Source organism: Plectropomus leopardus, chromosome 4 (assembly GCF_026936395.1).
Source record: "Plectropomus leopardus strain MGB_pleo_1.0 chromosome 4, ASM2693639v1, whole genome shotgun sequence".
Classification (NCBI taxonomy): domain Eukaryota; kingdom Metazoa; phylum Chordata; class Actinopteri; order Perciformes; family Serranidae; genus Plectropomus; species Plectropomus leopardus.
This window is the reverse complement of record NC_142179.1, coordinates 22,074,520-22,087,525: the sequence shown is the minus strand read 5'-3', so window position 1 is coordinate 22,087,525 and position 13,006 is coordinate 22,074,520. Positions and strand designations below refer to the sequence as shown.

At 41.1% G+C, this 13,006-nt stretch overlaps 1 protein-coding gene and 1 long non-coding RNA gene across 5 annotated transcripts in view; both read right to left on the bottom strand.

Annotated features, from left to right (window-relative positions):
• Positions 1-13,006, bottom strand: part of pip5k1bb (phosphatidylinositol-4-phosphate 5-kinase, type I, beta b) — a 52,159-nt gene that overhangs the window by 14,628 nt on the left and 24,525 nt on the right. For all 4 annotated transcript variants that reach the window (XM_088076847.1, XM_088076849.1, XM_088076846.1 and 1 more), the window contains exons 6-7: positions 10,825-10,977; positions 9,994-10,293 (exon numbers count right to left, since the gene is read on the bottom strand). In XM_088076847.1, coding sequence (XP_087932973.1) covers positions 9,994-10,293; positions 10,825-10,977 — 453 coding nt within the window. The remainder of the gene's footprint in view (positions 1-9,993; positions 10,294-10,824; positions 10,978-13,006) is intronic.
• LOC148189775 (uncharacterized) lies at positions 758-9,986 on the bottom strand. The gene is made up of 2 exons (XR_015776457.1): positions 2,248-9,986; positions 758-1,496 (listed from the first exon to the last, which is right to left on the bottom strand). It is a non-coding gene; the product is annotated as an uncharacterized LOC148189775 (long non-coding RNA).

Sequence of the window (13,006 nt, the reverse complement as noted above, 5' to 3'; positions counted from 1 at the left end):
AAAGTCATGCCGCTCGTGATAAATCGACTGTCAATTTTTCAGTCTAAACAGCTTTAAAGGGACAGTTTGTCCCAAAATAAAACACATATTTTTCCTCTTACCTCTAGTGCTATCTATGTATGCAGATTGTTTTGATGTGAGTTGCTACGCATTGGAGATATCGGCTGAAGAGATGTCTGCCTTCTCTCCAATATAATGAACCTAGATGGCACTTGGTTTGTGGTGCTCAAAGGACCAAAAAAAAAAAAAAAAACACCTGAAAAACTGAGCAGCAATATCTCTTTCCAGAAAAAATGACTTGGTGACTCAAGATTATCCACCAGACCTTAATGTGACCAGTTGCATGTAGGAACTACTTTCTTTTTACCTAACTACAATCGGCAACCATATCAATGTGCAGAAGGAACAGTGTATCTACTCATGGACGAGAGACTCATGCATGACAGCGCAAAGATATTCAGTGTACTGTCATACAGGCGTCAAGAAACAAGAGAACACTCACATTTAAGAAACTTTAAAAACAAAAATACCGTAACACAATTAACCCCTTTAGGGCACTCATTGAAATACTTGGAAGTTTAAAATCTCAGCCCCAGAGCGTTATTGGAGATTTTTTTTACTTTTGTGACTTTTGTCAAAATGTTTCATTTTTATGTTGAAAATCAAGGTCAGTGAAGTTACCACATATGATTCCTTGCCAGATGAGGGGAAAACAATTCCAAAAAGTGTATATATAAAAAATATAAGAAAAGACATATAAACTTAAAGAAACATTTATTTAACATTTTATTGAGATACTGACACTGGCACCTGTCACAAATATCACACACGTATCAAGGTGCAGTAGTCCGGTCCAGTCAGCACTGAGGCACAGGTGGACCTTGCAGACTGTGCCGACCACGTTTGACCTGAAGAAGCTCCCCTTCCTGCTGCAGTACTTGCAGGTCTGGTGGTTGGTGTAGATAGGTACATGGAACAGGGACAGGTCAAACTGCACAGAATCATCTGGAGTTTGGCTGCAGTGTCCCCAGACAAGCTTGGGGACATCAGCAGAGGTGCTGAGGCTGCCTGGAAGTGCTGAGCTCCCGTGGGGGCGAGATGTGACTGGCCTCTGACTGCTGGCATTCCTGAACACCTGAACTCTGAAGTTCTTCAGTGACAGGCCATCCACAGCAAGAGCCTTGCAGTCTCACCTGTCGATGACCCAGGCATTAGTAAGGCTGACATCAGTTGCATATGCAAACATCCACAACTACCACCACTTGGATTTCACGGGGGTTTGGCAGAGGTAAACCAGCATGTTGCTCTTGTCATGACATGAGATTTGTGACATGAGGGAACTTGGTCTCCTTTGTCCGTTGTCAGTGTTGTTATCTTTGTTGTCGTCCTCAAGCACACCCACTGCAGGCCGCATGCACTTCCTCATTGTCACTGATGGCAGGGTGGGCTGGCACAACAACAGTCTCACTCTTTCCGCAAAAGAGCCGAGTAGACAGCTGAAAAAGAAAAGATTGCAAGTTTTTGAGTCAGTATCAAGCCCACTTTGAGTTATTTGTGAAGGAAAACAGTAACAGCGAAGTGTAGATCTACTGAAAACAAAGGATATTAACATAATAATTGTAAATGTATATAATGATTGACATATACATTGCAAATATATTACAAGTGAAAAAGAGCATCATAGGAACTGGTGGTGCCACTTACTTTTTCTTATAATTCAATCAGAAAAACGAAATAATAACAAATATTGATTTACTAAATAAACTCTAGCAGTAACAAGGATCATTGTAAAAATAAACACTAAAATATTCTATTTAAGTATAATAAAACAGTCATAAAACTTATAAAACATACATATTTCCCTTTTACTAACTTAAACATTTCTATAAATGGAAACATTTCTCACTGGATCACTGTATGATGTTTTTCAAACCTGTGGCAACATCCAGTGCACTACTGACTACTAATTCTCCTGTTATAATGTGTGGGGTTTTTTTTAAATAAATAAATAAATAAAATTAAACTTGAAAAAAAAAAACTAGATGCATCCGACTCCACGCACCGGGCGTATATCTAAAAATAAACAAGCCGTCACCTGCGCTGGTCTTACCTATATGATCAAATATGGTGTCACCATATTTTCATGCAAAAGTTACATTAATTTCTAGAAATCCTACGAAAACAACACCTATCTCAACATTTAGCACAACTATTCAACCATATACTGTGAGAGTTTTATCAACTTACCTCGGTTAGTTTCGACGTTACAGCCGTAAATGTGGGAGATGGCAGGTGTGTACCGAACTTTACGCATCCCGGAAATTCACTGAAGTTTGAAATGCTCCGGGCCACTGCTGGTTGGTCAGATGCCGTGACGTCACTTTATGCTGCAGCATGATCTTCGCTGATTGGCTGGGAGAAACCCGTGTGATTTTTCGACCTCACAGGGAGGCAAGGGGATGCCATTTTGGATGTCCTCGGAAGTTACCATATCTTGTAACTTGCAATCAGTCAAATTACTTGACCATTAGTAGTTGATGACTAATCAATTGATCACTGTAGGTCTATTAGCTGATATAGTTCAATAGAAAGAAAATCGCTCTGACATGAAACTACTCCCAACAAGGTCTATGAATTATCTTGAGTAATCGGGTCACAATTTCTGGAAAGAAACATTGCTGTTGAGTTTTGGCTCTTAAAGCACCACAACCTAAGTGCCATCTAGTTCCAGTATATTAGAGAGAAGGCAGACATCTCTTCGGCCGATAACTCCAATACTCAGCAACTTACACCAAAACAATCTAGACTGATGAACACCACAACAGATAAAAATATGCATTTTTGATTTGGGGATGAACTGTCCGTTTAAAAGGCTTGGAGAGCCAAGGCTAAGAAGAAAACGCCAATAAACACAACATAGTTGTTATTTCCGATGAAAAGTCCATCAGTATCGTCTTGGGCCCTCTTACTTACACTCCGTGAATAACCTGAGAGTAATAGGATTTGATGCAATAAAATAATCCTCTGATTTAATCAAAGTGAGCAGTGACCCAGAATCCAGAGAAAAACTGGCCTATTTATGTGAAGAATGTGAGACCAATAGTGTTTTGACGCTGACCTAAGTAAGCTGTATGGTCAAAGACAATATTATTAGTATTAGTTGCATATCCAGTTTGCATCTGTTGCAGAAGCTGCTGATGTATAAAGTCACGCACATTCATACTCAACACACAAACACAAAATAGACTTAATGGCCATTGCGCACAAACACTGGGGCTTTTGTCTGAGCTTTGTCTTTTCCATATCAATGATTTGCATCCCTTGCCTCAAACTCCCCCAGCCTATTCAAACTGCAGCCATTTTGAATAGAGCCACACACACCAGGCTGCCTACAGAAGGCCATTTCTGTGTGTCCTGGCCCCAGCTTTCTCAGGCAAACAATCAAACCATCACAGCAGAAAGAAAACAGCTGCATTTCTGTGGTTGTTGGTACAAAAAGACTTTCTTCTGATTGTGAAAAATACTCTTTATATGTACAGACACAGGAAAACAGTCAATAATCGGTTTGTGGACTTGAATGCGACTGATTCTTGGAGGCACAGCAGAGAGTGTTTGGGTCTCTCCTCCAAGCAACCTGCTCTGGTTTCAAACACAGCTCAGTTTTCTCACAGTGAATGGGCTAATCCTCACACAACTGTAGGGTGTGAGCTTTGTCACAGCATCCCCTGATCTCAAACAAATCTCTCTGTTTATTCCACCCTGAAGCACTCCTCCACCAATCTCTCTCTGTGCCAGTAGGGCTGTAGAGCTCCCAATAGTATTCAGTGGCGTGCCCCACTTATCACACTATTACACAGCAAGCTTTCTTAACTCAGAGTCTCTTTTCTCAACACAGCAGCATCTTATAGTCCTTTTGTGGCCCTGGCAGATGCCTCGTCCCGCGTTCACGCTGACTGAGTTCAGTTACAATCACAGGAATGTTCCTGCTAAAGTATGCATCTATAATTGATGAGTACAACCTGCTACCCATGACGCAGCATATTAGATCGGGGACACGCAGCTGTTAATGTTGTCACTTGTTCAGACTTGTAAAGACATACAGATTTATTTTATGACTGTCTTTATTTTAAAGGAGAACACAAATCAATATTTGTGAACATAATATACTCTCTCTCAAAGCCAGAAACCATAAAAATGTAATATTTAATGTTATGATGTCATCAAGTTTAAAGTCTAGATCTGCTCCATAGTGAAATGAATGGGAGCCTGAGGAAAAATGGGAGCTGTGGAGCAGCTCCAGACTTTATTCTTGATGACATCACAAGTTTAAATGTTAGTACTCTAGTTTTGAAATTTGGGAGAGAGTTGTTCTTGTTTAATAATATTTTTTGGACCATCTTAGACCATTAGAATAGCGCGTGACTTTAAAAAATCAGCATAGTTCCCCTTTAAATTAAGCAGTACTGTTCCAGAAAATTTTCTCTTTATAAAACTTGACTCAAAATAGAACCTCTTCACAACTCACAACTGAAAGAATATAATTTTAATCAGCCTAAAAATCATATCTTTGTTCATTCTCTGACACTGTGAAAAACGTTTGTTACAGGGCTACTATATAAATTACATTAGATTGTACGCCATTGGCATAGACATTTATTTCGATTATGTACATGTGTCCTCCTCCAGAAGACATAAAGGTAGCGGAGAACTTCCATTCTGACAAAATTAAAGACATTTTAATGGTAAACAGTTGTAAGAAAGACACAAATTGGTGCGTAAAAAATTACCGTAATACCGGAGATGACCCCAACCTTCCCCCTTTCATGTCTGTACACCCCAACAAAATCAACACCTGTGCAACAATCTATCAAAAGTATTAAATGTAATTTGTAAATGCACATTAAAAATTTCTGTGAAGACCTGGGAGCTGTCATGATTATTCAAAAAATCAATGTGCATTAACAAACAGGTTATCTGCAAGTTTGAATATGAAATATTTCATACATTCCCTGAGCAAAAATTCCCTGTTTTTTTAACTTTTCCACTTCAAATATTGTCTGGTTTTCTTTCTATTCTCTAATAATAAACTGTAAATCATTGACTTCTTACTACTGGTGGTAAATAAACAAGACTCCTGAACACATCACCATGAGCTCTGGGAACATATCTGCTGACTTTTAACTAGCTGCTGACATTTCATAGAGCAAGAAATTAGCCAATTAATAGAGAAAATTGTCTATAGATTCATCATTAATGAAAATAATTATTAGCTGTAGATCTATGTTATCAGCAGGTTTTAGCCATGAATGTGGTTAAGGATCCTGCTGAAGCCTTACTGACTTCTGACTGCAAGGTCAGGGCCTTGCTTTTCCCCTAAGAGTGACAGAGGCCATTGTTGTCACAGGATCTCATGGCCGAGAGGAGGGGGGGGCATACAGTAAATGCTTGTTTACGATTGGCCAAACTTGCAGCCATGCAACACACTGTTGTCCAAGAATGTTTGGTTTTATTGTCTGAATCATTATTTCTGCACTTGTTCATGTTTGCATTTCAAAGACTCCTATTTCACAATTATTTGAACACAATTAAAGCGGTACATAGATATCATTTGGCCGGGATTCTCCCAAACACGACGAGGTCTCAACTATCCAACATGCTGTGGAACAACACTGTCTCAACAGCTTGACATCATCGTCGTCATCATCACTATCATCCTTATGTTTGTCTCCTCGAATTGTGCACATACAGCCAGCGCTGGAACGGCACAAACACACACTCACTCTACAATGAACCCTCTCTGTCTCACTCTCTGTGTACAGTGGAGCCCGACATGAATTATTAATGTCTTGTGTTGTTTTGGCATTTGGGGAGTATCAGGGGAGCTGCAGAGTAATGGAGAGAGTAGACTTAAAAGGAAGAAAGCATACCCTGTGTTTCCCTAGCTTCCCTCTTCATCTCTCTGCTTTAACTCGACTCTGACCTCCGACATTTCTATCAAACACAAATCCCAACCCTCCAAGCACAGGAAAAATAACTACAATTTATTTTACAGAGGCATTACTGAATGGACCTCCACTTCCTCATTCCCCCCATGCCCCTCACCCCCTGCTGCTTGGATTCTGCCGACCCCTCCTCCGTGTTTTGGTCCGCAGCCTCTCCTGGGGTGACGGGGTTAGCTGCTTACTCATGAAAATGGACAGCAATTCTGCTTAGAGGGCACTTTGTTTCCCGCTCAGGAGGCGAGCGCAGGAAGCCATGACAATAACAATCTGTACAGCACAGCTGCTACTCAACACTCTCACTTAACATACAGACACCACAGCATATTATATACATGCACTATGTGGCACAAAAAGCCTGTACATACATACAGTGGATGTAAATGTAAGTGAGAGTGCAGCACAGTTAAAGAAGTATTTCACCGATATAAAGAAGGCCCTCATGTAAAACAAAGCTGTCTCTGCAGTAGAAAAACATAAATACTTTTGAAATTGGTGCTACATTATCAGACAAATCAGTAAAATATCCCTTTAAGGAAGTACTGACTTAGCAAGAGGGGAGGATGTCATTCTGGCTGCAATCTGCTTAAGAAAACAGCAAAAGGAAAATAGACGGCAGGGACAAAGTCAGCATTTTGGTTAATGATGATGGGAAGGGCCATAACCCGAGGAGACTGTTCAAATTCTTGGTATTTTTTCTCTTACACATCACATGACCCAGGTTTTCCAAAAGCTTGTGATGAAGATACTGTTTGACTTAAAGGGTCGGAAAGCAACAGCTGTTCACACCTGTTTACACACCTTTCCTTCATGCTTCCCTAAAGAGAAACACTAAAACAACAAACAAGAGCAGAAGAACCAGATCATTTACTCAGATAAAAGTCATGTCTTTTCATGTTTAGTGTAAAACTGGCTTTTCACTAACACACATAGAGGAAGAAAGCCAAGAGAGCTCTGTTTCCTAACAGGCCAAACTAAATATACCCACAGCATCGCACTGTTGATTACTGCTAACTCCGCTCCATGTGCCATCAATTACTGCTAGAGGATAAAACCATCGAGGTCCTTTCTATTCCCACACACTCAAAGTTGAAACATTTACGCTGAGGCTGGTGTAATGGAAGTAATTAAGTTGTTAGCTGAATGGTGCCATGCAGGGTTGCCAGGTCTGTCAGGTCGCCCAGGCCTGGCAGGAAGTCTTTCTTCTTGGTCTCTGGGCCTCATCTGATCGACACTTACAGTAACATCCTGGTCCGATTCCAGTTTGAATATTAGAGTGTGGACCCCGTTGAGAAGCTCTGTGCAAGTGTGTGTGTGTGTGTGTGTGTGTGTGTGTGTGTGTGTGTGTGTGTGTGTGTGTGCAGTCACTGTGTTTCAAGCAGAACAAATGGGATTACAACACAGGGGCTTTAGACTCTAAGCCCCTTCATTAACCAGCCACACATTGAATAAAAAACACATTGAATCTTTGTCTGGAAGTCACATTGTCATCACCTTTAAAGCTATCCCAAGAGGCCGTTCACCTTGTTCACATAAGGAACAACAGGTCAGAAAGTTAAGAGAACAAATATAGATTTAGTTTGCTATTGACCTAACCCAAAAAATTATTGTACAGTTTGACAATCCAGTGTTTTGTAGTTAATCAATTCATGTGGATACAATTTCCACCACATATCTCTGTGGTGAAGAAGCCACAGTACTTCACTTGCTGTTATTTTTAAGACAGAGAACAAGCAAATAAGCGATTCAGCTCTTCTGTCCTGTTTCTTTGCTTTTTTTACAGCCTGGAGGCTTGTTCCTTGACTACAATTGTGACTTCACAAACAAGCGTCAGCAAAATCTGAAAATCTACTGAACACGGTCCTTCAGTTGCTGTTTGCACAGACCATTTCTCTCACACTGATGCAGTGTAGATAGAAACGATGTAAAACTGTGAAACCTGCGCTATTTCAGATTATTCATTTGTACTGTGTTTGCTTTCATGCTTCTAAAAGCAGGGAAATACTGGTGAATCCCCAAAGTGCATGTACGTACACACACACACACACACACACACACACACACACACACACTGTATTAAACTCAAAGTATCCTCGTCAAGCAGACAGTCTCCTGGCCTCTGCGTTAAAACAGAGAAGAATGCGAGCCTCTAGATTGGAGGACTATCTTTGGATAGAGCTCTGAGTCTCTCACGCTACCAGGATCATGTCTTAATCACATTCAGTGTTTGGAGAGCTGTCATGTACTGAAACATAGCAGCAAAGAGATGGAAGAACAGAGCCCAGGGGCACATTGAGAGCTAAACGCACAGTGGAAAACACACTGTAGTCCTACCGGTAAACACATGGAAAATTCAAATTTTCAAAACATTTTGTCCCATAAGATGTATATACACACACACACACACACACACACACACACACACACACACACAGATTCCTGAACTAGAACAGGGATTTTAATAACAGAGAAACTTTTTCATAGCTCTAAGAACCCCTCTTTTCACTGTGTTCTCATAGCAAGAACTAGAAATGACTGTACTTTCTAAAAGCACTGTTTTAAGGGACTTTTTTTAGATTCTACTTCAAAGTAGGTACTCTCACACCACAAGAGGAACCCTGAGTGAGGCAAGTGTATGATAATTGGCTGAATACACAAGCAATGATGCACCGGCTGCCAACATTATAAACGTTTTAGTTTTAACAGCAGACAACAGAAAACACAAACAACAGCCTGTAACAAAAAAAGGAAGAAAACAGACAAATGAACTGACAGCGAAGCACGTGCTGTACTTAGCATATCTGTGACGAGGGAAATACGCACAATGTGATTTAGGCTATCCAAGTGCAAGAAGCTGCTGGATCAACAACCAACATGGCAATGATGGTCCTGGATCAACAATAGCACTGCAGTCTAGCAAAGTAATGTTTTAAAAGGGTAATTGCAAAATATCTGGATAGGACAGTTTAAGTGTGAAAGGGGGAGATTGAGGGGATGACATGCAGAAAAGAGATGCAGTTTGGAGTCAAACCTGCAGCTGCTGTGGCAAGGACACAGCCTCTGTACATGGGGCACCTGCTCTACCAGTTGAGCCTTTGGGCCTATTGGCAGGCTTACTCATTTTTATAGCTTTCCTAGTTAGCAAGCTAGCTTGCTAACCTTGCAGTAGCTCATTCTCCAGCATTACTTTGGATTTTGTTGAATTGTGCTAACTTCAACTTGGGAAAACACAGCTTAGCTCTGAAGAGGCGCAAAAAAGCACACGAGGAAGCACACTGATGATGTCAGAGGGTTGTGATTGGTTGAGTGCAATGTTGGTCCAGAATCGCAGTGTTGGATGTTGATCTAGGAGCTACAAAGCTCGTATTGTGCGTGGGAAAATACAGTGTGATTTTCACACACAGTGAAAGTTTTCACTCATAGTGAAAATAGGAGTAGGCTGGTTTATGCCACTTCAGTGTTTCTAATGGCAGTGCAAATGCAAACAGAGAAAAAACATTGAAAGTATTTAGTTCTCGTGGGAGCTCCCCCGCAGGCAGTTTCTCTCAGGGAGTCCCCAGTTTGGTCTGCAAACATCAAAAGTGGTTAACTTTTGTTTAAGCTTCCATAATCAGTTAAAAGACTGAGAGGTCAGGGACATCCCTTCAGCAGCTTTGTCACTTGTGAATTCCCTTTTAAAGCCACCTACACTAAGCTCTGAAATGGCACTTAATGTCCATGTGGAGCTTTGCTGCACACAGGTCAAAATGTTTTAGTGAAGGAACGCAGGCATGAGAATTTAACAGAAATGGCCTTTTGAAGGAAAGAATTCTACTTATGAAACAAAAATGACCTGATCCTAGACTTTCTTGTTCGTCGTGCAGCTTCCTTTTATGGAATAATATAGACCTTCCTGTTGTGGTATGACTTTGCTTTTTCAAAGCTGGTTCAATAAACAGAGACAAGAGTGATACACAAAACCACTCTCTCCACACAGACTGCTAACACCACCTACCCGACAGTCTCTCTGCAGGGTCTTCATCAGGTTGTTGTACGTCTCTGCGTCAAAGTAAAGCCCTTCTTCGTGCATGTCCTGGAAGTCCAGGTCTTTGTAGGTCGGACAGGCCTTCTCTCTCTCTTTCCTGGACGCTCGTCTCTTGTAGGTGGATCCCTTCAGGTCGTATTTGTAGTGCATTTTGACAGAGCGCGGGAGCACGTTGTTCATCACCACCAATCGGATATTGATGCCTCCAGACTGGATGCAGTACAGACCGTAGAACTTGGGCAGAAGCGTGCGTGGATTCTGGTTCAGGTTCTGTGAAGCAAAAGATAGCTTGAGTCACAAATCAGAGACCAGGATCAAAATACACAGATATTATTTAATTGATTTGGACTACACTTTTACAGTGTAAAAACCCGGAAAGTATTAGAAGGCTTTTATTTTAGCAAAATTAAAGATATTTCCTCCATATATTGATGCTGAAAAGTTTAAATCAATGCGTAAGAAATCCTCAAATTGCAAGAAATTAAGTGTTTGATGCTCAAAGGGAAAAAAAGGGTTCTTATTTTTGAATGGTTGTATTTTGTTGCATGCCACTTTGTTACTGCTTATGGAAATATATATAAACTGTAAGCAAATCATCAAATGTTTCAACGTGTAACCAACGTGTCCTCCATCCTCTTGACTGACACTTTTCAGTCTGATCGCGCCCTACAGCTGTGATGAGTGACGTGTTCAAATTCCACACTAATTAGAGGGTTTTAGACACCAATTTGGCAATCAACAGTAGAGCTTTGCCACCTCACCAGGTGCTGGAGACCTCATGAAAAAAAACTGGTGTCTCACCATGTAGTATCCAGGTAATAATCTCTGGAGAAACTTGGCCTCTTTGTGCTGGACGGTTTTAATGATGAACTCGTCATCGCTGGTCAGGTAAAAGAGCGAGCCGCTGGCCCCCGGGTTGGTCAGCTCAATCAGGGGCTCATTTACGAGGGAGTACTGAGGAAGGAAAAACATAAACACACCAGTTTAACATTTCACAGAGGTCAGACTGTTAGAAAGCAGCTCCAGACATAAACAGCTCCAAACAACTACAACACAGAAAAAAATGAAAACACTACTTAAAGTTTAATGGAAATCACGATTAAATAAAGATGCTACACCACAGGAATGTTTTGTTTATTTAGAGCTGGAACAGAATCTGGCCTGTGGCTATTTACAGTGAGTCTTGTGATACAAAAGCACCAGGTTTCCATTCAAATACTTATTTTCGTGTGGCTTTGTGGGTTTTAGTAGCTTCAAAATATGAAGGCAACTAAACAAAGTAAGAGTCCGGATATTAAATTGATAAGTGAGTATTTCCAAACCATCATTATTCTTCAGTAATAGCCTCCACTGTATTGGGAAGGCTTTTTCACACATTTTGGAAGTTGCTGAAACCCCAATAGCAATCGCAGAGCATCGATGAGGTGAGACACTAACTTTGGGTGATAAGGCCTGGCTTGTTCAATTTCACCCTCAAGGTGTGAGATGGGGTGTAGGTCAAGGCTTTGTGCAGGCCCGTTAAGTGCCTCTACATTCTGTCTTTATGGATCTGTGCATAGGAGAACAGGAGAGGACCTCCCTAAAACTGTTGCCAAAAATGTTATTATATGCTGACTGTATAAAAGAAGTGGACGTAGCCTCTGGGTCTGAAATGTGAAGCCAATGCGAAAATGCCTTAACCCTGCATTCTTTCTAAGGGCAAGCAAGGGGCGAGTCCACTTGTTGCAAAGTGATTGTACAGAAGTCTATGAGTAAAGAACCCAACCTCCCGCTTGATTTATGACAGTAAAAAGATTTCCTAATGAGTTCATTGTTTCAATCAGTAGTCTCAAGTCCTCTTCATTACAACACAACATGTTCATTTTATAAACTATTGTCCCATTAAGTGTAAAATACATTATAAAGCAGAGTATACTTCAGAGTGTGGCTAACTTTTGATTGAAAAGTCGCTACCATGGCAATCCGTCAGCTCCGGTTGTAGCTTAACAATCGGATTGTACAGCGTGAGCATATAAATTCTAAGCTTTCTTGAGGAGTTGGAATTTAACATTAAGGGCACAAGTTGTACAGTGTATGCCCTGTTTAAGGGGCTTACGCCCTGACAGCGCAATCAGATTACCAGTTCACAAAAGTACACAACTGTCCACATACAATAAGCCAAAAATGTACTTCGTTATCAACATGTCAATGAAGCAGGACTCTGTCTACATTATGTATACTGTTCAGAAAACACCAATGAGTGAACTGCAGAGCTACCACACCAGGATCACATGAGCCAAATCTCTCCACCAAACAGCTTCATGCATTTGACTCTTGCTGTTGACAAAAAGGAAAGTGTTCTCTTCCACGGACAGAAACAAGTTCCTCAGCCGAGGGGTAATAGGAGCAAACACCACTGCATCTCAAAATAAAAAGAAAATTAAAAAAACACCAGAAAAGATCAAGAGCTTTCAACCCAACATTGCAATCAACATGTGAGGGTAGGGACTGTGAGAGCAGCCAACTGAAGAGCAATGTTAGAGGTTAATCAGTGCGTTAAGAGAGCAACATGTTCAGAGGAGAGGAGCAACACTGGAGGCATCCGCACTCCCTCTCCAGAGACTCTTCCACTGATGTCCGTCTGCAGTCACGTTGAGTTACAAGCACAAACTCATCTGTGGTTTCCTGCATTTGCATTCAGGATACTGTGTGTGTATGTGTGTATCAGTGTGTGTGTGTATGTGCGTGCGTATGTGTGTGTGTGTGTTTTCTCTCTTTTAATTAGACTCTGCTGTGTGGCCTCTGTCTGAACAAATTCATCACCACCTCAAGGACATCAATCCCAAGCACATCCTCTAAGCTGCTGCGCCTTCTGCCAACCTCCCTCTACCGCCTTGAAGTCAAATTTTGACTCCGTCTCTCTTCCAGAGCCTTTTGTCTTCCACTTACACAGAAACAAATTTGGCATTCAAACACAAGAATGCAGCTGGTGGTGGTTTGGAAA